At 30.8% G+C, this 25585-nt stretch overlaps 4 protein-coding genes and 4 long non-coding RNA genes across 11 annotated transcripts; all 8 read right to left on the reverse strand.

The window, feature by feature from the left end:
• Nucleotides 1-4566: 4566 nt before the first annotated feature.
• Nucleotides 4567-4945, reverse strand: LOC117564808 (uncharacterized). Its single transcript, XR_007954566.1, has 4 exons — nucleotides 4925-4945; nucleotides 4807-4863; nucleotides 4686-4751; nucleotides 4567-4630 (listed from the first exon to the last, which is right to left on the reverse strand). It is a non-coding gene; the product is annotated as an uncharacterized LOC117564808 (long non-coding RNA).
• Nucleotides 4946-6170: 1225 nt separating this feature from the next.
• Nucleotides 6171-6639, reverse strand: LOC127565180 (tenascin-R-like). Its single transcript, XM_052002532.1, has 2 exons — nucleotides 6324-6639; nucleotides 6171-6255 (listed from the first exon to the last, which is right to left on the reverse strand). Exons 1-2 carry the CDS (start codon nucleotides 6610-6612, stop codon nucleotides 6248-6250), a joined length of 297 nt encoding a protein of 98 aa, XP_051858492.1. The 5' UTR covers nucleotides 6613-6639; the 3' UTR covers nucleotides 6171-6247.
• A 123-nt stretch (nucleotides 6640-6762) lies between these two features.
• LOC117564805 (angiopoietin-4-like) lies at nucleotides 6763-10968 on the reverse strand. The gene is made up of 10 exons (XM_052002729.1): nucleotides 10238-10968; nucleotides 10049-10180; nucleotides 9929-9991; nucleotides 9803-9874; nucleotides 9377-9745; nucleotides 7443-7574; nucleotides 7304-7387; nucleotides 7146-7250; nucleotides 7014-7085; nucleotides 6763-6950 (listed from the first exon to the last, which is right to left on the reverse strand). The coding sequence occupies exons 1-10, from the start codon at nucleotides 10299-10301 to the stop codon at nucleotides 6763-6765; spliced, it is 1281 nt and encodes a 426-aa protein (XP_051858689.1). The 5' UTR covers nucleotides 10302-10968.
• A 1200-nt stretch (nucleotides 10969-12168) lies between these two features.
• LOC127565003 (uncharacterized) lies at nucleotides 12169-12840 on the reverse strand. Of its 2 annotated transcripts, XR_004571792.2 has the most exons (4): nucleotides 12796-12840; nucleotides 12672-12734; nucleotides 12544-12616; nucleotides 12169-12486 (listed from the first exon to the last, which is right to left on the reverse strand). It is a non-coding gene; the product is annotated as an uncharacterized LOC127565003 (long non-coding RNA). The 2 variants fall into 2 exon arrangements; XR_004571793.2 differs by lacking the exon at nucleotides 12672-12734.
• A 1965-nt stretch (nucleotides 12841-14805) lies between these two features.
• On the reverse strand, nucleotides 14806-15607 carry LOC117564882 (uncharacterized). Its single transcript, XR_007954519.1, has 4 exons — nucleotides 15211-15607; nucleotides 15069-15146; nucleotides 14962-15012; nucleotides 14806-14902 (listed from the first exon to the last, which is right to left on the reverse strand). It is a non-coding gene; the product is annotated as an uncharacterized LOC117564882 (long non-coding RNA).
• Nucleotides 15608-16790: 1183 nt separating this feature from the next.
• Nucleotides 16791-17655, reverse strand: LOC127565144 (ficolin-1-A-like). The gene is made up of 2 exons (XM_052002401.1): nucleotides 16979-17655; nucleotides 16791-16922 (listed from the first exon to the last, which is right to left on the reverse strand). The coding sequence occupies exons 1-2, from the start codon at nucleotides 17653-17655 to the stop codon at nucleotides 16814-16816; spliced, it is 786 nt and encodes a 261-aa protein (XP_051858361.1). The 3' UTR covers nucleotides 16791-16813.
• A 39-nt stretch (nucleotides 17656-17694) lies between these two features.
• On the reverse strand, nucleotides 17695-18225 carry LOC117565275 (uncharacterized). The gene is made up of 3 exons (XR_004571850.2): nucleotides 17966-18225; nucleotides 17832-17909; nucleotides 17695-17760 (listed from the first exon to the last, which is right to left on the reverse strand). It is a non-coding gene; the product is annotated as an uncharacterized LOC117565275 (long non-coding RNA).
• Nucleotides 18226-19342: 1117 nt separating this feature from the next.
• Nucleotides 19343-20847, reverse strand: LOC117565573 (uncharacterized). 3 transcript variants are annotated; one of them, XM_034244750.2, is made up of 9 exons: nucleotides 20747-20837; nucleotides 20629-20691; nucleotides 20461-20566; nucleotides 20259-20331; nucleotides 20115-20201; nucleotides 19952-20056; nucleotides 19847-19888; nucleotides 19658-19783; nucleotides 19343-19566 (listed from the first exon to the last, which is right to left on the reverse strand). In XM_034244750.2, the coding sequence occupies exons 4-9, from the start codon at nucleotides 20308-20310 to the stop codon at nucleotides 19397-19399; spliced, it is 582 nt and encodes a 193-aa protein (XP_034100641.1). In that variant the 5' UTR covers nucleotides 20311-20331; nucleotides 20461-20566; nucleotides 20629-20691; nucleotides 20747-20837; the 3' UTR covers nucleotides 19343-19396. The 3 variants fall into 3 exon arrangements, with proteins under 3 accessions (XP_034100641.1, XP_051858215.1, XP_051858216.1); XM_052002255.1 differs by lacking the exon at nucleotides 20747-20837 and having other exon boundaries at nucleotides 20629-20719; XM_052002256.1 differs by lacking the exons at nucleotides 19343-19566; nucleotides 19658-19783; nucleotides 19847-19888; ... (1 more) ...; nucleotides 20115-20201; nucleotides 20259-20331 and having other exon boundaries at nucleotides 20462-20566; nucleotides 20747-20847.
• Between the last annotated feature and the right edge of the window lie 4738 nt (nucleotides 20848-25585).

The following is a 25585-nucleotide window of genomic DNA, read 5'->3' on the forward strand; positions in this document are numbered from 1 at the left end:
GATAGTCAAGTCAAATAATTTTAATTAATTTTCATTTTCATTAAACTCACCTGCCTCCACAGGATAAAGAATACCACCAGCCACCCTTGCCATTTTTAGCGCAATTTTTATAAGCATTTTGAATGTTATAATTATCATATGTTGAGAATTTCTTATTTACATTCCACTTTAATGGATCCATTGTGGTTAACCTCAGAAGTAAATTCTCCTACTGATTTCAATTTGTAGAGGGAGTCGGAATTACCAATCCTAAAGTCATCATATAGATTTTCATAATGAAAGCCAATAGATGAATTTACGGATATTTGTAATTGGTGTCGCATTGAACTCGTAACGAGATGCAGTTTTTCCAATCCAAACCAAAAGTCCCCATCCAACTCTCCAAATCCATCCACGTATTCTTGCCACTTTTTATCAAAATCTTTGTTTTCCATTAATCCGACGCTGAATGATCATCCAACCATCATCATCACAAAGAAACATTACAACTTTTTATTATTTGGAAGTTGTATCTCTTGAATACCAGGACTCAAATTTTAAACAAGACTTTGGTAGAATTGTTACGGGCTTCTCTTGAATCTTCTTCGCCAATTCCGCTTGTAAATCTGTCAAATTCAGTTGAGTGACTGTTAGCTGATTTTCAATGTGTGAACTGTAGTTTTTACAATCGTCTGTGTATAAAAAAAATATATAGAATTTAACATAATTATTTATTCAATCGCCATACTTAGCTCATTTTGGATTATTTTCCTATCCTCAATCTCTTTTTTGCATATCTTCTTTACTCCTCTGACATTGGTCTGGAAACAACAAATTGAATAAATGTTATAAATGGTCGATGTAATTTTTCTTACCTAATAATTTTTGTTGATCATGATTAAATTTGACAAAATTTGTTGTTATTTAAATTGCAACCATTTGAAAGAAGTGTGTTCAGAAGTGAACTACTGAACTTACTGAGTAGGCTTCTTAGATGTGTTATTTCCATTGTATTGTTCTGAAGCTGTGAATTTAATTTTGTATTTTCTTGCTGTAGTTCGTTCACAGAATTAATAAACTTTGCTTCAAGTTTTGAATTTTGCTGATTAACTAATTTGTGGATTAAAATGAATTATTACAATTAATGTGAATTTAACACAAACTTACTCTTATTGTTTCCCGACTCCAGCAATGATGTTGCATTTTCACAAGTTTTCTATAATTGATTGCAAGTTGTCTATTAGCTCTTTGTAATCTTCTAGTTGTTGCTTATTTTTATTGATTTCATTTTCTTGAATAGACAAAAGTAATATATTCTGTTGTATTTCAGTTGTTTGCTTAGCAATAATCTCATCCTTAATCTTTAATTTGATTTCATTATCATTGATTTTCAACTGGAGAATATCTGTGTGATTTTTTGCTCTGCTCTCGACACTGATTTAATTGATTCTCCTGATTCTCCAATTGTCTTATTATTTCGTCATTGTTTCAATGATCTTTTGAATTTTTTCATTTAAATCTATGCTGATTATGCATCTTGGCACAAACGATTAAAAAAACCGTCAACAACTTCAGATATTTTTGCATATTTCTTTGATTGATTTAAAAAAACACATCCGTCGGCTGCTAACTGTAAATTATAACTAATCCACATCTGCAGCTCACAGTCAAAGAATAGCTTAAATATATATGTAGACGGTTATATATTATATATAAGCTTATGTATGTATATGCAAGAAATTCCATTGCTATCAGCGATCAGTGTCGTAGTCGAAAATATTCTTTATAATTAGCACATACATATGTACATACATATATGGGCAAATCCCAGAAATAGTCTACCAGCGTCCAATTTTTTAAAATTCACATTTTGTAATTTTCCTTTATAAGGAACATTAAAGTAGATATCGAATTTTAAGAATTTAAAAACAAAAAGAAATTTCGATCATTATAAATGCACAAATTTTTATCAAACCCAACCCAACCTCTTTGTGTGCACTTTTATGCCAAAAGCTAACATTCCAAATTTGACATTAATGTTAACACAGTGAATTGGAGCAATAGTAGTCTCATTACTTATGTTCTTTAAATTTTAGTGAAAAAAATAACGTTTTTGTTATATAGCTAGTGTGAAAACAATTTTTTTTATTCCACTAAATTTTTTAATCATAATTATATATTTACATGAATATATTTTTTTTTTTGACACATTTATGCTTGTAGCGTGCGACACCTTTTTAATTCTACCCAAAAACCGTATTTTTTTTTCTTCTCACTTTGCTTGCTTATTCACGTACTGATAAGAAGAGCATCAGATTTGAAGATTAAATACATAAATTAGTAAATTAGAGTATCTGTTGGCACCGGATCCGTGCCTTGGTTGGTGTGCCGTTGCTCGTACTTCGAGCAGTCCACTACTCGAAAGCAAACAATTTTGTAGTGGATCAAAATCTGCTGAAATCTTTATTATCTTTATTACATTTTGTACATTTCATTATAATTTTCATAATTTTACTTTCATTCGTGCTCTGCGCACACCTTCAAATCCCTATTATACTCTTCACAATTTTTTGCCTCTGCTTGAGCTCACATACAAATCAAAAGTAAATCACGCTGCCGAAATAATTGTTAAGCACATTTAGGAATATAATAAATAATGTTTTTGTTTAAATAAAAAGATTTTTGTCTTATGTTAATGCCAGTGGAAAAAAGTGTAGCGTGCAACACAATGGGATTACGGCTAAAAAATCTGTAAACATTATTAAAGACCAAACGATCGGTTTTTGTCTTCTAATATTCTTAACTTTCTTTAGGATATTAACTCTCATAGGGTTTATTTTGCATAATTCGCTAAAAAATTGCGTTTGACATGAAAATTTTGAAACTAACTTCAACTTTGTGTAGCGTGCGACACGTCACAATTTTATTAATTATTTTCAAAACAGTGACTCCAGTGAAATTGAATCTTATACCCTCCGAAAGTACACTCAATTCACTCCAAACGCATAACAAATGTTTACGGTAAATCTTTAAAAAACTCCCCAAAAAATTGATTTTCATAAGCTAAAATCGTGCGAGTGTAGAGTGCGTCACGTGGGATTTGCCCATATGCCTTCTATGTATGTTCGTTCATGTCGAACCTTTGTCGTTATCAGAAGAACATATTAAAGCAAGTGAGAAAGCTATATTCGAGTGTGCTTAACTGTGAAATACCAAGTACTTATTTAGAATACAAGCAAAACAGTGCGGGATTATTTTTAAAATATACCAAATGAAAAATATACCGAAGGCCCGTTTGATATATTTAAACATTTCCACATTAGAATTATACCAAAGAACTCACTGTACACCAGATTGTCAAGCAAAGTAGCGAAGACCCCATTGTACTTGTCGTAATTTGCCATACAAAAGACTTTCTTAAATAACTTTTACAATTTGTATCCAATCACAACCAAATTGTCAGGTAGTATCATTAATACTATAGTTATTATTGTCTTCTCTTTATATCTATCTTTTATTATCTCTGATATCTATGTAGGTGTTCAAACAGATGAACGGAAAGACGGACATGGCTATATCACATCTGCTTTTGACGCTGATTAAGAATATATATGTATGCCTTTTTCTGCCGGCGCAAAGTTAAAATACCTTCTACCCTATGGGATAAACTTTATGCGAATATGCACAATAATTAAATCAATTTCCCAATTTCAATTCACGATTATATATTTAAATTTCTTGATGATACAAATGCAATTGATCATCTTGGTAAAATGAAAAGATCACTTTACAGAAAACATCAACTCGTCTCTCAATTTATATCATATTGGAGTTAAAGATTTTAAGCCTGAGCCTCTCAATGTCCAATTCCATTTGGGCGAATCTTCATGATTGTATTGCGGTTAGGCCAGAGTACTCCTTGATTGTAGAGAGCATTTAGATTGCTATAAGATAATTAAGTGCAATTAAAAAGCTATTCAAGTTTTAATGCTGTTTAATACTCACTAATCTTCACAATTGGGTAGAAACCACCAGCCGCCTTCAAGACAATTCGCAAAACCATTTAAATTACGATTTTGACCAAAAGTTACAAAATGACGATTTACATTCCGTCCTAAGACATTCAAGTTGCCAGTGTATTTTCCTATTGATTCCAAATTGTAGAATGTTGCGGAATTTCCAACTCTAAAGTCATCGTATTCTGCCACAAATGACTCCCTTGAATTTATGATCGAAATTAATAATTGATGGCGAGCTAAATTCGTAACCAAATGTAATTTTTCCAATCCAATCCAAAATTCTCCTTCCAAGTTTCCAAATCCATTCACGTAATCTGACCAGTATCTAACAAAGTTTTCGTTTCCATCAAATCGTTGCTGAATTATCATCCAACCATCGCCATCGCAAACCGCTTCAAATGATATTCCATTTGTAAGTTGTATCTGTTTAACACCTTTAGTAAGGTTTAAACACGAGTTTGGAAGACTTTTGAAGTTGTTCTGAGTTCGAGGTACATATATCCTCTGATTCATTGAAATACATTTGCTTAATTCATCTTCCTTAGAAATTAGTTTGTAATTCATTTCAATCAGATTCTGCTCCACATTCTTTAGCTGTTTGCTAACTTTTATACAGTTTTTTCGCCAATAATCTAAAGTTGAAAAGATTCTTAAATTTATCACGATTTCTTATTTAATGTTACATACTTAATTTTCTTTGGTTTAGTTCCATCTTCAATTGCAACTCCTTGATTACTTCGTTATTCTTGTAGTCTAGAAAAGTAAAAGAAACTTATGAGATTTTCAAATTAATAAAGCTAATACTTACTCAACATATTTTGATTAGTAGACTCATTCCTTTGGGCTTCCAAATCCTTTTGACACGCTACTTGAAAAAAAATCTATGTATTGTCAGTGATCTTGAAATAAGTATAGTCAACACTTACCTAAGATTTTTAAGTTATACTGTTTAACTCGTTAGCATCATCGGCCTTACACTGTCTTCTTTGCTCTGATTTCGACATTGGTTTTAATCGCTTCTCCAAAGATGAAATGTGATCTTTTGTAGATGTAATTGCTTCCTCAAAGTTTAGATATTTTTCGTTCTCTTGATTTTGAGCTTCCAATTGTCTAATTCTTTCCTCATTTTTTTCAATTTTTTTCTGAATGTCTTCATTTAGTTGTATGCTCACAGTCCAACTTGGTGCAACGATTAAAAAAACTGTTAATAATTTGAGATATTTTTGCATGTTTATTTGACGCAATTGTTGATGTTATAAAACACATCCGTTTACTTCTTTGCGTCAAAATATACTGTATAACATCTACTGGCAGTTGAGCCAAGCCGAAGTTTATGTATGTATTATATATAAGCGTGTCAAAATACAAAAATATGTAGGTTATCAGCAATTTTGTATATGCTCAAAAACATTTGTTGCAATATAAGTAAGTTATACATATATGTATATAGAGCAGCACATACACAGAAAGCAAGATTCATCACTTGTGACAAACGCGTACTAAATTTTGTTATCAGTTCACAGTCGAGCTGAAGTCAAATTGTTTTTCAATAATACGTATATAATTCTCTCGCATTCGCGGATAGACTAAGAAGACATCTTCAAGCCCATACTTTTTAATCTTTAGCTTTCTGTGCTCAACTTCAGGTTGTTAAAAAACGATGATAAAAAATAAAGTGTTTCGTTTTTTATTTCTACTGTCGCTTGTTGTTTTTCTAATTTCTTTTGGTATTCTTGACGCACTTTCGCTAATCACTTCTACACTCTCTCTCTCTTTCTCTCCCTCTCTCTATCTCTCTCTCTATCTCTCGCTCTCTCTCTCTCTCTCTTTGTTTTCAATTAAGCCCATTTTAGTTCATTGAATGTGATTGATTTTTTTATTTTCATTCAATATGAGCACTGAGCAAAAAAAATAACAATCTAAAATTTAGGAAAAAACTTTTATTTATTTACCATAACATACGTTAACAAAGCACAAATATACTTTCAAAATATACCATAGAGTGAAAAATATATTATATTAGACTGCAACAATCGTTTCTGCCATACGTAATTCAAAAGTATACATTTTTGTATTTAATAAAATCGATTATGAAAGGTATGGTATCAATATCCATCAAATGAATAATAAATCAATATCGCATTGACTATAGCACATATGTAGAACCTTTTAGTATAGATCAGTGTATGGACGAATCTTCATGAGTGTGGTACCGGAAGGCGTGCTGTTCGATCCATAAAGGGAACCATTTAGATTACTGTAAAAATTAAATTATTATATGTTTATAATTTTGTTTGTTCAAATTAAGTCTTGAGTAAAACTTACTCATCGCTACAGCTTGGCTGATACCACCAGCCACCTTTAAATACTTCCGCGCACAATTCTGAGCATTTAAATAATGATTTTGATCGTACGTGGAAAATGGCTGATTTACATTCCACTGAAAGACATTCAAGTTGCCATTATATCTTCCAATCGACACTAAATTGTAGAATGATGTCGAATTTCCAATACTAAAATCATCGTATTGTGCGCTAAATGAGCCCCACGGATGTTTTATCGAAATTAATAACTGGTAACGAGTTGAACTCGTAATAAGATGAAGTTTTTCCATTCCAATGAAAAAACTCTTCACGCAAGTGGCAAATCCATTTACGTATTCGTGCCAGTTATTATTAAAATCTTGACTACCATCAAATCGTTTTTGAATGATCATCCAACCATCGCTATCACAAAGCAGATTAAAACGTTTATCATTTGTAAGTTATATCTCATGAATGCCTGCAGACAGGTTTAAACAAGAGCTTGGAGGATTATTGTTAATATTGAGTTGAGTAAGTAATTCATCTTTAATAGAAGTGCAATTATCCAGCTCAGGTTGTGCCTTACTCAACTTCACTGTCTTTCTTCGGAGGTTATTTTCTATATCTGCACGTTTCTTTTCACAATCATCTGCATTTGGGAAAAAGTATTTGATTAACATTGATAACTATTCAATATTGTTTATGTACATACTTAGATTCTTTTCGAATGATGTTTTTTGCTGTGCCTCTATTCTTTTTTCTCCATAATGCTTCTGACAAGAAACTAGTAAAGAAAATATAACTTATGAGTTTTTATAAGGAACAAAGTAATGTCGATACATACCCAACTTTTCATGAATTTTCTCAGATTCATTAATCAATTTCTTCATTTCCGAATTCTTATCATACGACTTGTCCTTCTCTGATATCAAAGCCATTCGACACGATACTTTAAAGGATAACAACTGTATTGAGAATGTCAATGGAATGTAAAATCCTTACCTAAACTGTTTTGATCGCTATGACATTTTTTGATCTTCTCGTCACTGCGTTTTTCGAAATTTGTGCTATTCACTTGACACGCATCTGCAAGAAATTTGTTCATTAGAAGTTAATTTATACAAAATATTAATAAACTTACTAATTTGATTTTGAAATTCTTTTATTTCATTCGAACTCTGCTGAAGTTGTAACTTTAACTTTGTATTTTCCTGCTGTTGTTCGCTTACAGAATTAATGCAAATTGTGTGTTGTTGAGAACTTTGCTGAATAACTGAAATTTTTATTACGAAAAAAACAGTTAATTTGATCATCAATTTAACTTACACTGTTGAAGAATCGAATCAAAATTTGGAGCTGCAGCATTATTCTTATCGATCGCCTTTTGAAAAGAACTTAAAATTGATTGCAATAATTGCAATTCAATATCTTTGTTTTTTATAATTTCTTCGTAACGTTCACTGGCTCTGGTAGCCTCGATTATTTTGATATCTATTTGTGAATTCAAGTTGGCAATTGTATCATCTTTTTGCTTTAATTTGTTTATATTATCGTTCATATTGGGCAGTATGTTATCTGATTGATTTTCAATCTGTGTTTGAAGTTTTAATATATCATCTTCCAAAGAATTTATATATGTGTAGAAATACTCTTCAATTTCTTCATCATGGAATAGCTTGAGCAACTTAGTCTTATCTTCGAGAGGAAGATTAAATAAATAAATCATTTCCATCACTGAAGTTTCATTTTCCTCGTTTGGGGAATTAGTTGTTGTTATGAAATCGCCATCAGTTGTTTGAGAGCTCACTTTCCATATTAACATAAATATAAGAAGAGCATCGAATAAATTGTCATACCTTAGGAAATTCATTGCGAATACAAAAAGTTACATCCGCTTGCCACTTAAGCGCAATAACAACTAACTTTTGTGAATAGCTTTCACTCAACTTGAAGCTGAAATAAATGGCAAACGTTTATTTTTGAATTACCAACTAAATTTTATCTGTGGTGAAATAATCAAATTAAGCAAGCAACATTCCATTTTAATAAACAGCAAGTTTTGGCAGCTAAACTTGATATTAACAAAAGTTCTTAATTTTACATTTTTCTATTTTATCTATACCACAAAAGTCAAATTTCATTTGTTGTAGTTGTTTTCAAACCACAGATATTTCGTATACTATAAATATTCTTTATAGTATTAAGAATCTTTTTTATATTCCTATAATGTAAAAGAACTCAATTCAATGTCATGAAAACTGAAGCGTACTTTTTGAAGCGTACTTTTAACATTCCTTACTTACTTAACATAACTTACTTATTACTGCTGTTCGTTCTCAATATTAACATACTTATTACGATATAAGGTAGTCCATTATCAAAAATCATTTAACCAAATATATTTTTAAGCTTTATTTTGCTTTATGACAAATATACTTATATAAATCGTTCAATTTATTTTAAAAGTATTTAATTACTGTCGAAAAAAATTTAAGACAAAGGGTACTATTAAAAGAAAAAAAAGAAAAATAAAAAGAAAAGCTATCTGCCTTAGCAGATATAAACAATTGGTTCACTCTAAAATATTATTTAAAGAAAATATATTTTTTTTTTTTTTTTAAAACATTGCATAAATATTGAATATAAACTTGTAAGATAATAAGCAGAAAGTTTCAATACTTATTAGAGTATGAGCGAATTTTCATAGTTGCGTTTAATTATTTTGTTGTAAGACCAGAACATTCCACCATCGTATTGCGCGTTTAAGTTGCTGTAAGATAGTCAAGTCAAATAATTTTAATTAATTTTCATTTTCATTAAACTCACCTGCCTCCACAGGATAAAGAATACCACCAGCCACCCTTGCCATTTTTTAGCGCAATTTTTATAAGCATTTTGAATGTTATAATTATCATATGTTGAGAATTTCTTATTTACATTCCACTTTAATGGATCCATTGTGGTTAACTCAGAAGTAAATTCTCCTACTGATTTCAATTTGTAGAGGGAGTCGGAATTACCAATCCTAAAGTCATCATATAGATTTTCATAATGAAAGCCAATAGATGAATTTACGGATATTTGTAATTGGTGTCGCCATTGAACTCGTAACGAGATGCAGTTTTTCCAATCCAAACCAAAAGTCCCCATCCAACTCTCCAAATCCATCCACGTATTCTTGCCACTTTTTATCAAAATCTTGTTTTCCATTAATCCGACGCTGAATGATCATCCAACCATCATCATCACAAAGAACATTACAACTTTTATTATTTGGAAGTTGTATCTCTTGAATACCAGGACTCAAATTTAAACAAGACTTTGGTAGAATTGTTACGGGCTTCTCTTGAATCTTCTTCGCCAATTCCGCTTGTAAATCTGTCAAATTCAGTTGAGTGACTGTTAGCTGATTTTCAATGTGTGAACTGTAGTTTTTACAATCGTCTGTGTATAAAAAAAATTATATAGAATTTAACATAATTATTTATTCAATCCCCATACTTAGCTCATTTTGGATTATTTTCCTATCCTCAATCTCTTTTTGCATATCTTCTTTACTCTTTTGACATTGGTCTGGAAAAAACAAATTGAATAAATGTTATGAATGGTCGATATAATTTTTCTTACCTAATAATATTTGTTGATCATGATTATATTTGGAACAATTTGTGTCATTTAATTTGCAATCATCTGAAAGAAATTTGATATTATTTCCTGATTATTATAAAATCTAATTAAAGAACTTACGGAGTTGACTTTTTAGATAAGTTATTTCCATTGTATTGTTCTGAAGCTGTGAATTTAACTTTGTGTTTTCCTGTTGTAGTTCGTTCACAGAATTCAAGCACGTTGAGTTTTGTTTTGAATTTTGCTGATTAACTAATTTGTGGATTAAAATGAATTATTGCAATTAATTTTTATTTAACGAAAACTTACTCTTATTGTTTCCCGACTCCACCAATGATGTATCATTTTTTTGAATCTTCAAGAGTGATTCCATCTTTTGTATCTCAGTTTTTTGCTTAGCAATAATCTCATCTTTAATCTTTAATTTGATTTCGTTATCATTGATTTTCAACTGGAGAATATCTGTGTGATTTTTGCTCTGCTCTCGACACTGATTTAATTGATTCTCCAAAGATGAAATATAATCTCTTGTAGAATTTATTGCTTCCCTTAAAGTTTAGATTTTTTTCGTTCTCGTGTATTTGAGCTTCCAATTGTCCTATTTTTTCACATTTTTCTCAATTTTGTTCTGAATGTCTTCATTTAATTGTATGCTCGCTGTCCATCTTGGCGCAACAATTAAAAAAAAACCGTCAACAACTTCAGATATTTCTGCATAATTCTTTAATTGATTCTAAAAAACACATCCGTCGGCTGCTAACTGTAAATTGGTACTAGTTTGCATTTGTAGCTCACAGTCAAAGAATAGTTTAATCATATATGTATTCGGTTTTTCGGTTATATATAACTTTATGTATATGCCGGGAATTCCAATGCTATCAGCGATCAGCGTTGTAGTCGAAAATGTTCTTTATAATAAGTACATACATTCATTCATATATGCCTTCTATATTCGTTCATGTCGAACCTTTATCGTTATCAGCAGAACTTATTTAAACAAGTGAGAAAGATATATTCGAGCGTGCTCGATGACCAGTTTGAATAACCCAAACATTTTCAAAGAGGAAGCGGACAAAGAACAAGTAAGAAAGCTATGTTCAGGTACCCAAATTGAATAAAACCATATTCTACAAATATCAGGTTATCAAATTAAATTATTCATATTAATTTACAGTTAAGCTTTACTAATAACGAATTATATTCATTAGAATGCGTCCTTATTTGTGTACCTAATCGAAGAATCGATTGTTGAAAAATATGTTGAAAATGGCATTTTTAAATGATGTTTTAAGGCATTCATATCCTCGTCCTCATTAAATTTAATTTAAAAAGTGTTTCAATTAAACTCATCCAAAATTATGACAAATAATTATATTAAAAAAAAACAAAAAGAATTAGCTATCTGTCTTAGCAGATAAAACAATATATTAGAAAAAAATACATGTTTTTGTATGACATTAAACTGATATAAGGCTGATTGAGAGCAAGAAGTGAAGCGATAATATTGAGCGAAAACGAGCGATGAATGTTTGAATAGAATTGTTGGAAAGAGTTTCAGAGTGAGAGCGAACCGAGAGCTAAAGCAAAGAGAGAGAGAGAGAGAGAGAGAGAGAGAGAAAAATCAATTGGCAAACCGCTTTCTCGCTTCATCTCGTTTCTCTAAAGGCTTTCACTCCGTCATCTTACCCGTCTTGCTCGTTGTTTCACGCTTAGCTTTGCTTCTTGCACGCAGTCTGACATCAGCCTTTAATGTAAACGTTGAATATAAAAGAGTTCAATATGTAGGAAGCGGGCGAATCCTCATAATTACGGAGATTGCTGTAGCATGGGACCAAGACAGTTGACCATTGTATGGCGCGTTTAAGTTGCTGTAAAATAAAACAAGTTACTTTTTTGAAATTAATTTTAATTTTATTAAAATCACCTGCTACCACATTTAGCCGTATACCACCAGCCACCCATGCCATTGTCAGCACAATTTTGCATAATTATTTGGAATATTATTTTTATCGTATGTTGAGAATTTCTTATTTACATTTCTATTTAACGAATTTTCATAAAATGGATACATAGTGCCTCTATTCATAAATTTTCCTAATGATTCCCAATTTGTATAGGGAATCTGAACTGCCTATACGAAAGTCGTCATATTCAACAAAACTTGTATATCCATCAATTGTCATTAAAATGTTTAGCTGGTGACGATCTGAACTTGTCAACAGATGCAGTTTTTTCCAATCCAAACCAAAAGTCTCCATTGAAGTCTCCAAATCCATCCACGTATTCTTGCCAATTTTTATCAAAATCTTGTTTTCCATTAATTCGACGCTGAATGATCATCCAACCATCATCATCAACAAGAACATTACTACTTTCTTTATTTGGAAGTTGTATCTTTAGAGTACCAGCTGTCCAACCTATACAGGAGTCTGGAAGACTTTTTACGTTCTTTTCTTTAAAAGAATTTAAGTTTGTCAGCTCTTCTTGTAAATCTGTCAAATTCAGTTGAGTGACTCTTAGCTGATTTTCGATGTCAGAACGGTAATTTTTGCAATCATCTGCGTATAAAAAAATTATATAGAATTTAACATTTAATATTTATTCAATTGACATACTTAGCTCATTTTGGATTGATTTTTCTATCCCCAATCGTTTTTTGAATATCTTCGTTATTCTTTTGACATTGGACTAGAATATATATATATACAATATGTTATATTATTTTTTATATAATATTTATTACCTAATAATATTTGTTGATCTCTGTGATATTCGGCTAAATTTGTGTAATTTAATTCGCAATCAGCTGAAAGAAATGTGATATTATTTCCTGATTGTTTTATATAAAATTTTATTAATGAACTTACTGAGTTGACTTTCTAGATATGTTATATCCGTTGTAATGTTCAGAAAGCTGTGAATTTAAACTTTGTGTTTTTCCTGTTGTAGTTCGTTCACAGAATTAATGCACGTTGAGTTTTGTTTTGAATTTTGCTGATTAACTAATTTGTGGATTAAAATTAATTATTGCAATTAATTTTTATTTCACAAAAACTTACTCTTGATGTTTCCCGACTCCAGCAATAATATTACATTTTCACAAGGTTTTATAATTAATTTCAAACTCTCTATTAGATCTTTGTAATCCTCTAGTTGTTGATTATTTTTATTGATTTCCGTTTCTTGAATAGACAAGCGTAGTAAATTGTCTTGTATTTCATCGTTTTTCTTAGCAATAATCTCATCTTTAATCTTTAATTTGTTTTCGTTATCATTGATTTTCAACTGGAGAATATCTGTGTGATTTTTGCTCTGCTCTCGACACTGATTTAATTGATTCTCCAAAGATGAAATATAATCTCTTGTAGAATTTATTGCTTCCTCAAAGTTAAGATATTTTTCGTTCTCGAGATTTTGAGCTTCCAATTGTCTTATTTTTTTCTCATTTTCTTCATTTTTGTTCTGAATATCTTCATTTAATTGTATACTCCCTGTCCATCTTGGCACAACAATTAAAAAAACCGTCAACAACTTCAGATATTTTTGCATATTTTTTTTTGATTGATTCTAAAAAACACATCCGTCGGCTACTAATTGTAAATTATTACTAATATGCATTTGCATAATGCAGCTCACAGTCAAATCGCAGTTTAATCATATAGACGCTTATATATATCATATAGAAGCTTATATATGTACTATATGCAGAAATTCCAATGCTATTAGGGCGCTGCAGCGATCAGAGCTAAGTCGAAAATGCTTTTTAATATAAGTTCATTTATGCCCTTCTATATTCGTTCATGTCGAACCTCTGTCGTTATCGAAAAACCATATTAAAACAAGTGGGAAAAGCTATATTCGAGCGTGCTTGATAACCAGTTTGAATAAAGACCAAACATTTTCAAAGTGGAAGCGGGCTTGATTACGAACAAGTAAGAAAGCTACAGTCGCGTGTGTTTGACTGTTAGATAGCCGCTATCCATTTTAAATAATACCATAATCTATAAATGTTCCAAAAATATGTCACAAAAATTCTAAAATATATCAAAGGCTATATTTGGAAATATATCTTAGAAAAACAAACCAAAAACTGATTTTTAAATGAATAATATAATAAGTAGAGGATCTTTAATATCCATCACTGTAAGGGCGAATTTCCATTGTTACGCGTTGTATTTTAAGCCATCTCCAGTATATAACATCATAGGGCGCATTTAGGTCACTGTAAGATTATCAGATTAAATTATTTTATATTCATTTACAGATAAACTTCACTAACCATTGATTATAATTTTCCAAATACCACCAGCCTGCGTTCATGGTTGGCCAATTATTAGAATTTGTATCGACTATTGAAAAAGGCATTTTTACATGATTTTCTAAGGCATTTAAATCAATCTCTCCCGTGAAATTTCCGATTGATTCCAATTCATATAGAGATTCTGAATTTCCAATCCTAAAGTCATCATATTCCAAAATTACTACTTTTTTCTTCTTGTTCTTCTTCTTTTTTTTCTATTAAAACATTCAACTTGTGACGCGTTGCATTGGTAATTAGATGCAGATTTTCCAATCCCATGAAAAACTCCCCATTAATATCTCCAATTCCATCCACATATATCTGCAAATTCTTATTGAAGTCTCCACTTCCATCGAATCGTCGCTGAATAATCATCCAACCATCCGAATCGCATAGCACATAATATGGATTTCCATTTGGAAGTTGAATCTCTTGAATACCAGAAGTCAGGTTTAAACATGAGGTGGGAAGACTTGTGGAAGGAATGGGTGATCCGGATATTTGTTGATGCTTTGTAAAGCAATCGCTTAACTCATCATCCTTAGAACTAAGTTTATTCTTAAAGAAGTCATTCCACGAATAGCAGTATTTAAACTCGGTTTGTAGTGTGCTTAGTGTTTTTTCCAAGTCGGCAAGTTTATGTTGGCTATCCATAGTGTCATATTTACAGCGATCTAAAATCAAACTGAATGTAGAATATATAGGTCATAATAAAAAATTCAATGTTCCATACCTAATTCCGTTTCTATGAACGATGTTCTCACAATTTGCTCTTGGTTTTCCTCTAGAAATGTTATACAAAAATAAAAATTGTTTTGCTAATGTTTTTTCGGAACTTACTTTGTTCATTTTTCAGCATTTCTATTTCGCTATTTTGCTTTTCAGCTGCAGACTTCAACATAGTAATTTCTAGATAATCTGTAATTAATTTATATTATTAAATTGCACTTACAATAACTATTTGGAATTCATTTAAATTTACCCTCTTCCTTTTCCCGACTTCAACTTTGATATTTCTTCATTTTTTATATTGATGGTTGATTGCAACTTCGTAACTTGATCTTTATAATCGGCAACTTGTTCTTTATTCTTTAAAAGTTCATCTATTTCAGTATTCAAGAGTCTTAATTTGTTTTCCAACTCAACATTTTGCTTAGCGATAATCTCATCACTTTGCTTTAATTTCAATTCAATGTTAGCGGTATTCAACTGGATTTTTTGCATTTCACTTAATATAACTGATAGGGAATTTTCTTTGTTTTCAATTTTGTTAAGTAACTTGTTGTTGCTATCAGTTGGTTGTGTGTTGACTGTCTATATTTGCACAATTACAAGGACAACAGCGAATAATCTGAGAAACTTTCGCATATTGGAATTTTCAGAGGATACACAACCGTTTACCACTTGCGACGAATAACTTCTAAATTTGATGAATAGTTGAAACTAAATTTAATAGCATAAATTTAAGTGTAACCTAACGCTATCAGTGGCGAAGTAATCAACTTAAAACAATCAGCATTACGCGAGTGCGTACTCTATTTTAAATAATTTGTTTTTTTTTTTTTTTGATAAAGAAACAGGAAGTTCCGCTAGCTTATCTTGAATACAACAAAAAATGTAGTACTCAACAAAAATATAACCACACATTAATATATATATTAGGTCGCTAAAAATTCGACATACTTGTGTTAATTTGGAGATATTTGGCTCTACATTTCATGTGAACTCGCAAATGGCATTGGAAATAAATGGAATTATCATCATTTACCCAAATTTGTACTCAAGTGTTTAAATATCTTTGCATATAATAGAAAACAAGTAAGAAAGTTACAGTTAAGTGTGCTCAACTGTGAGATAACCGCAACCCATTGTAAATAAAAGCAAAAACAGTCCACAGTACAGTGTGGTATTATTTGTTAAATCTACCAAATTATTATACTGAAAACATACTAAAATATACCGAAGCCTTTATTGACTATATATATGTAGATATATAGTAGTTTATTTGAATTATACCATAAAGTATCAAATTATACCAAATTATATCAACGCAACTAAGACCATCTTCGAAAATATACCAAAAATATTCAAAGCATAAACCAAAAAGTATATTTTGGCAAATTAATCGATCACTCTGACCACCATCGCAATTAATATAATGCCCGAAAATGATCTTTTAAGTATTTTCAATGCTTTTCATGTAAAATATTGTAGCTAAATGCTAAATGCTAAATATTGTAGCTATATTTAACTATCGCAAAATAAACCTCGTTTCTCATAGTTTTTTTTTTAACATATGCTGAAAAGAGAATGGTAAATTTGGCCCCTATCGATGGTGAGATCTACGTGGCATAAAGGCAGATGAATGTATTTAGCTACTTTGGCCTAACGTCATAAGACAAATAATATTACTTGTAATTTGTTTTTTGTATATTCAATATATAATTGTTTTAATTCCAACTTCAAATATTATTTACTTGTACAATTTATACACAACAATATATTTTAGATATAATAGAATATTCAATGCAAAAATACGAAAATCTGCTGATTTTAAATTGAATAGGATAATAAGCAGAGGCTCTTTAATGTTCGGTAAGGTAGGGGCGAATTGCCATTGTTACAGCATTCACTACAACATATCTCCAGTAGACCTCACTGTAACCAGCATCAGTGTGGGGCGCATTTAGATAGCTGTAAGAATATCAGATAAAATTATTTATTTTCATTTATTGTTGACCTTCACTAACCAATAATCGTCTACATCCGAGTACCACCAGCCTCCCATTTCAGTTTCCAAATCAGGAGACTTTCTATCATATGTTGAAAATGGCCTTTTTATATGATGTTGTAAGGCATTTATAATATACTCATCTCCCGTGAAATTTCCGATTGATTCCAATTCATATAGAGATTCTGAATTTCCAATCCTAAAGTCATCATATTCCGCAACTCTTGTTCTGGAATAATCAGTTTTAATCGAAATATTCAACTGTTGACGTGTTGCATTGGTAATTAGGTGCAGATTTTCCAATCCCATAAAAAACTCCCCATGAATGTCTCCAATTCCATCCACATATTCCTGCCAGGTCTTATTAAAGTCTTGACTTCCATCGATGCGCCGCTGAATAATCATCCAACCATCCGAATCGCATAGCACATAATATGGATTTCCATTTGGAAGTTGAATCTCTTGAATACCGGAAGTCAGGTTTAAGCATGAGGTGGGAAGACTTGTGGAAGGAATTGATGATCCGGATATTTGTTGATTCTTTGTAAAGCAATCGTTTAACTCATCATCCTTAGAACTGAGTTTATTCTTAAATAACTCTTTCCACGAATTGCAGTGTTTAACCTCAGTTTGTAATGTGCTCTGTGCTTTTTTCTTTAAAGCTTTCAAATTTACTTTTGTCCTGATAAGAGTCATATTCACATGAATATGGAATGTATAAACCATGATTAATAATTTAATGTTCCATACTTAATTCTTTTTCTAGAAGCGATGTTTTCTCTACCTTCTCTTGGTTTTCCCCTAGAAAGGTTACAAAAAAATAAAAAAGTGTTATAGTCAGATTTCAATATTTCAGGATTTACGGAATTTACTTTGTTCATTTTTCAGCCATTCTGTTTCGCTATTTTGCTTCTCAAATTCATACTTCAGCGTATTATAATTTACATTATCTGGAATAATTAAAATTATTAAATTCTACCAAATTTAGTAACTTATGTAAGTTTACACTCATCGTTTTCCGACTCCAACTTTGATATTTTTTTATTTTTTTCATTGATGGTATGTTTGTATGATGTTAGAGTTGAATGCAACTTGGATATTTGATCTTTGTAATCGACAACTTGCTCTTTAGATTTTATAAGCTCATTTACATCAGTCAGTTCCTTTAATTTCAATTCGATGTTGGCGGTATTCAACTGGATTTTTTGTATTTCACTTAATATAATTAATAGAGAAGTTTCTTTCACTTCTGTTTCATCCAGAAACTTCTTATTTTCTTCTTTTGTTAAATTAGTAGTTGTAATAAAATCTCCATCAGTTGGTTGTGTCCTGACTGTCCATATTTGCACAATTACAAGGACAACAGCGAATAATTTGAGGAACTTCCGCATATTGGAATTTCTGGAGGGAATTCACAACCGTTTGTCACTTGAGACGAATTACTACTAAATTTGATGATGAGTATGTAGCCACGTTGAAACTAAATTTAAAAGCATAAATTTAAGTCTAACCTAACGCTATCAGTAGCGAAGTACTCAACTTAAAACAAAAAACAAAAATTTTTAAAAATTGTATTTCCTGCTTAAAAGAAACAGGAAGTTTCGCTAGCTAATCTTGACTACAACAAAAAATGTAGTCCATAATAATATATTAACTGTGATATGCATACCACACATTAAACTATATATTAGATCCCAAAAATTCGGTATATGAACTCGCAAATGCCACTTGAATTATCGAAATTTTCGCAAATTTGTATTCAAGTACAAATTTTAATATATTTTTTCATATAACATAATTATAGAAAAACAACTAATGAATTAATATTATTATTGTGTTGTTTATATACCCGCTACTCATAGGATGCCTCTAGGAAATGTATTTTAACAGTCAGAAGAAGGCATCTCCGACTATAAAGTCTATACGATATAGGCAGATCCGTATGTCTGGCTGTCTGTCCGTCTGTTCGTATGAACATCTAGATCTCAAAGATTATAAGAGATAGAATCAGCACTTTTTTATGTTTACACGCCTATTTTGCGTCCACGCAAATCGACAAAAATCGAGTAAAAGGCGTAATTTCGAAGCTAGAGTCAAATTAGGGTATATACAATAATAACTATTGTATTTATGATTTCTGGGAGTTCGGTATATTTTGACCTTTTGGTATATTTTAAGAAAAATACCGCACTATCGTGCTTATTCAAAATGGGTGCCGGGTTTCTCACAGTTTATTGTGAACCACTTCTGAATGGATCGAAACCCTAAATAGTTTCCGTCATATTCGTATGAGGTTTCACAGATCTGTTTGTTAATTGTGTGTGTTTTTATATACCTTGTGGTCCTTGTTAATTGAAATAAAATGAATTAAACGAAATATATATATATTCAAATTTAGCAAATATTTTTAATGTGTATTCAGAATTTATATGTGAATTTAAACAGAAGATAAGATAACATCGATATTGTAAGAACTGCTAACATACCATTTACATTTCGCTTTACACCATGTTTTTTTAAAGAAATTATTTCCGTTGCATTGTTCAGCGCATTGTTTAATGGTACTCAGCCGATTGTTGAGATCTGCATTGTTCTTTTTATACTCATCTAAAGAAAAAAATAAATATAGATTGATTAATTGGTCGATGCTACATAAATAACTGCTCTTGAATTGATTTCCTTTAAAGACGATACCTACCCAAAGCATTATTCAATTCGTTAATAGTCGCATTTTTATAAGTGGTCTCAATTCTTTGCGATTCCAATTCCTCATTACATGTATCAACTAAATTGTTGATGTTCGCATACTTTGTTTTATAAGAATCTACCACAGCAAAAAGTGGTGAAATTAGACGATTATCATGATTAATTATTCAAAAAAACATACCAAGTTCTGTTTCGACTTCTTCGCTATTGTTCTGACATTGGGCTAGAATTTGGAATACAATATAAATGGATTTTTCAAATGTAATATATTTAAAAAGATACCTACTCCATAGATTGCAATTAAACTCAGATACTTCTTTCAGTTCCTTAATAGTCACATTCTTATAAGAGGACTCATTTCTTTGCGATTCCAAATCATTCTGACACGATTCTTTAATTGACATAATTTCAATTGGTATTTATTTTACATTTCAAAGTGATTAACTTACCTAATATTATTTGTTGATTACTTTGATATTCTTTGAAGCTTTCATCCTTTAATTTTACTAAATTTGTATTATTTAATTGACATTCATCTGGGAAAAAGTATTGTCTATTAGGTTTATTCTAATTAGATATTCAATCTAGCATACTTAGCTTCTCTTCGACTGATTTCTTCTCCTCTTCTGTCTTCTGCAAATTCATATTGTTTCTCTTGACATTGATCTAGTAAAGTTAATAAAACTTATTTAAATTCTGCAATGTAATAAGCCAAAGGCAAACACTTTCTCAACTGAATTTTATTATTATCAGTTACTATTTCCATTTCTTTAATTAAGTAAAGTGAACACTTACCCAACAATTTACGATTAGCCCTCAGCTTCTTTTTCCATATCGTCAATAGTGACATCCTTTTCGTTGGAGTCAAACCTTTCTGACTCCAAATCCATCTGACACGATTCTGTAAGAGAGCAGATTTGCATTCAGAATTGTATTAACAAGTTAAATTACTATTTAATAAACCTTCTTGGTGGCCTAATTCATCATTCAGTTGGTCCAATTTTTGAATTGTTAATTCGCATTCATCTGAAAAAATATATAACTATACTAATTTTTTTATTACAAGTATGACTTAACTTACTTTGTTCAATTTCCAGTTGTTGAATTTTATCATTAAGATTCTGAACCTCAGATTTTAACATTTTGTTTTCCTCATCTGAAAAAATATATATGTGAGCTAATTAGTTTATTATAAGTATGACTGAACTTACTTAGAAGTATTAGTTTATCTTCTATCTCATCTCTTTGGCTAGCAACAATTCCATTGTTATTCGACAAGTTCTGTATTTCACGTTCTTTCTTTTCAATTTGGTTTTTGTAGTCTTCTATTTGTTGATTGGCTTTGTTCGTTTTATTAATATGCATATCCAGCAGTATTAGTTTATCTTCTATTTCAGCTTTTTGGCTAGCAATAAGTTCATCTTTAATCGAAATGCTCTTTATTTCGGCTCCTTGCTTTTCAATTTGGTTTTTATATTCGTCTAGTTGCTGATTAGCTTTATTGGTTTCATTTATTTGAAGTTCCAGGAGCATTATTTTTTCTTCCATTTCTCCACACTGCCTTAATTGATTTTCCACAGGCGCGATGTATGCTTTTGTAGAATTTACGCCTTCATCAATGTTAACATTTCTAATTTGATCATCTATTACTTTAGTTTCTTTAAGCAGAAAACTACTCGCTGTGCATTTTGGCACGAGAATAAATAATACCGCCAACAATTTCAAAAATGTCTGCATCTTTTTTATATTTCGCTGTTGTTAAAAACACGCTTGCTCACTTTTTAATGCCAATTAGAACTGCAAATCGCTTCTGAACTAAGTAACTTTTATACTAAAGACAAATGTTCTTATTGACGCATTTCCGCAAAATGGTCGTACGTTGAAAGATTAAGATTATTCTAAAATGAGTCATTCATAATTTTGTTGAAATAATTTAAATTTTTTGCCTTCTTATTATTTGGGAGTTATGTTTACCGCAAAAAAATCAACAGTTAAACGAAATCGTAGTAGGCGAGATATGAAACCAGAACAAAATAAGCGATTACGCTCTACCAGAAAAATAATAATAATAAGGAAGCTATAGTGCAGTCGAGTGCTCGACTTTAAGATACTTCGCAATAAAAGCAAATCAGTGCAGTATTATTATCAAAATATACCGAATTAATGTGCAAAAAAAAAAGAATTTTGATATACTACGACTACATTGAAAATTTAATAAGAGCATAAAATCGATACTATTCTTAAAGTATACCGAATTAATGTGCCAAAAAATACTGAAACAAACCGAAGTCTTTTTTGGTATATTGATATACTACTATACTATATAATATACGACATTGTCAACGAAAGCAACTAAGATCTCATTGCCAAAAATTACTTCTTGATCAAAAGATTCAAATTATTTTGTATTTTAATACGAATATTAATCAATTCACTGTAACCCTAAAAATTTAATTTATTAAATTCAACATTATTATTTAATGTCATCATTTAATGTTGCTTCAGAAATTCTATCAATTTCGAATAGTCTTAGTCAGAGGTCATATTAAGCGAGGTTTTGTTAGAGAAAAACTCCATTCAAAGCTTTTTAGCACGGTTTTGATTTAAAGTTTACCCGTTCAAATATAAACATATAAAATATTTTATATCTTGAAACCACATTGCTTTTAAAATATTTGGAATATTTTGGGAATTACGTTGGAGCTATAATTATATTGAATCCAATCCGTAATGCAGGCTCCGAGTAAACGTTCATAAATATGGTAATTCACCACAATATGGGGAATTTTATTTTTCTAATAAGTCCGTATGTATTTCTTTTCTTTAAAAAAAAAGTATCAACAAAAATTTTATTATAGTAACTTATGCTTATCATATAATTTCCCCATTCTTTGCTTCACACTCATTTATTTTTAGAATTTTATATATCGAAGTGTACGTGAGTAAAATGTTGACATTCCAAAGAAACTTAAGCTGTTCTCTCAAATAAAGAATTTTATATCGAATCGTACGTAAGTAAAATATTGATATTCCAAAGAAACTTAAGCTGTTCTCTCAAATAAAGAATTATACTTTATTTGCCCAAATTATATTATGCTTTTCAAAGTACTTTTTTCACATGAATTAACTGTTGAAATGATGGCAGAAATTCCCATGATGATTTTTTTTAACGAACTAATATAACATGAGTTTATAATCCTAAATAGTATACGTAAAAAAATTTTAAATCAGAATTCCGCATAATATTTTTCCAGTTAAATAAAGAACAAGTGCAGTCAGTAAGTAAAACCGTATATTCGTCATCTTCTCTGAATTCATAATTTTAATAGTTGAATCAATGCAATTATTTTGCTCGGTAACATTTGTAAATTCGATAATGTTTAAGACGAAAAGTTAAGAATCTTTAAAGTCCATTTGGGGTATGGGCGAATCTTCATGACTACGGACTTGACATCAAAAGTATTCCCAGCGTATGAAACCATTGAATGGAGCATTGAGATTGCTATAAAACGATTAAAATTAAATTATTTGCCTTAATTTATTGATAAATTAAACGAACCTCAGTCCACAATCGTTTGGATACCACCAACCACTTCGGAAAATGTTGGCGCAATTGTGATGAGATGGAGATCGATTTTGATCGTATGTTGAGAATTCCTGATTGGCATTCAATCTTAAAGCATCACATGCGTTGCCGGTAAACTTTCCTAAAGATTCCAATTTGTAGTGCGATGTTGAGTTGGCAATCGCAAAATCATCATATTGTGCCACAACTGATCCCCAATCAAATTTTAATGTGATATGCAGCACTTGTCGTGTTGAACTGGTGAAAAGTTGCAGTTTCTTCAATCCAATGAAAAAGTCAGCTCGAGAGGTGCCAAATCCTTCCTCGTATTCCTGCCAGCTTTTATTAAAATCTTCCTCTCCATTAGTTCGTCGCTGAATGACCACCCAACCAGCATCGTCACAAAGCACATAGTTCGACGATTTATTCTGTGGTTGTATTTCTTGAAAACCAGCAGACAAATGTAAACAAGAGGTTGGAAGAATTCTTAGGGGAGTTGACGGAGTAGTGCGATCACGTTCTTCCTTCCATTTACGTCTCAACGCACGCGCGTTTCAATTTCTTCCCAATGTGAACTCACTATGCATATTTGCACAATTATAAGGAGTAAAGCGTAGAATTGTTGACACTTTTTCATATTTGCGTTTTAAAAGCGAATCCAATTTCATTCGCTTGGCACTTGGACCCAAGAGCTACTAAAAGTAGTATAAAGTTCGCAGCCGCGCTAAAGTAAAATAATATCTTAAGTTCATGCTTAAGCAACCAAATGTTATCAGTGGGACGCTATAAATTTTTAATATACTAAAATACATAATAATGTTAATGCGGCAGCAAGTTCCGGCGTCAAACAAATTCAAATTTATTCCAGAAAATAAATGTACACTGAAAAAAAAGTAAATTTTGTTCAAATCTTAATTCTTTTTTTTAAACATTAGTCTTAGTATACATTATAATTTGTAGTATATTTACAATTAAAATGGCTTACATGGAATAAATATCACACACACAATCTCACACTATTCACATTAAACTTACATTAAGAATATCCAAAATAATACAAAACAAGTAAGAAAGCTACATTCGAGTGTACTCGACTGTGAGATACCCGCTACCCAATTTGATTAAAAGCAATATATTTTGCGGTATTATTTTTAAAAAATACCGAATATACTGCAAATATACTAAAATATACCAAATGGTATATTTGGTATATCGATATAGTACCGCATTCAAAATATACCGTAGACGGAACAATATACCAGATTGTCAGCCAAAGCAACTCAGACCCCTAGTAAGTAGGCGTTTTTGCCCATACAAAAGTATTTCTTTAATAACTTCGACAATTTTTATCTGATCGCAACCAAATTGGCGTGGCAATCAAGTGGGCGTGGGCAAAAAATTTGAAAACAAACTTGATCTGCGTGCAAACATAACAAATGCTGTCGAAAAAAAATTATAGCTCTATCTCTTATAGATGAGATGTAGGTGTTCATAGGGACAGACGGACAGACACACAGACACACAGACGGACAGACGGACATGGCTAAATCGTCTCGGCTGTTGACGCTGATCAAGAATATATATACTTTATAGGGTCGGAGATGCCTCCTTCTACCTGTTACATACATTTCCTGTTGGCACAAAGTTATAATACCCTTCTACCCTATGGGTAGCGGGTATACAAATATTATTGAAATGCGTAATTTAATATTGTTTTTGTTTTTCTTAATAAAGTTCTCTTTATTTTGTAATATTTTTGTAATATTGTAATATTTTTAAACGAAAGTGTAATCCTTTTTTTCTAAATAATAGAGAATGAATAACTCAATTTTTAAATATGTTATTATATTTTAATAATTATTAATCTTGATATATTTAATATAAAACCAAATAATGATATAATTTGTATTTTAAAACATTAAGGCTTGATTTTTATACTTTTTTATAAATCCAAAATCCATCTGTTATTCTTAAAGCAGAAGTGTAATTAAGACTTCTCTTATAAATCGAAAAAAAAACATAAATAAATTTAATTTATCAGAGAAGATTAAACTACTAATTTGATCACTTTTATTAAAGTTATTATTTAGGCATTTCATTTCCTCAAAAAAGAGCAAATAAATCTCGCTGTCACCTCAAAAACAATTTATTAAGTTCCTCAATAGCGGATTTCCTTCGCTCCTGAAACTTTTCATTTTCAATGCAGCTGCACAATGAGACGAGAGTATTACTGACCAGTCTTCGTCTTATTCTCCAGTTTTATGACCTTTTATTGGCACCGTTTGCCAATTCGCTGACTGTCTTGCTTGAATTGCTGCGCTGCAGTGCAGAGAAGAAGCCCAATGACCGTTAAGC

Source organism: Drosophila albomicans, chromosome 2L (assembly GCF_009650485.2).
Source record: "Drosophila albomicans strain 15112-1751.03 chromosome 2L, ASM965048v2, whole genome shotgun sequence".
In the NCBI taxonomy this organism is placed as follows: Eukaryota; Metazoa; Arthropoda; class Insecta; order Diptera; family Drosophilidae; genus Drosophila; species Drosophila albomicans.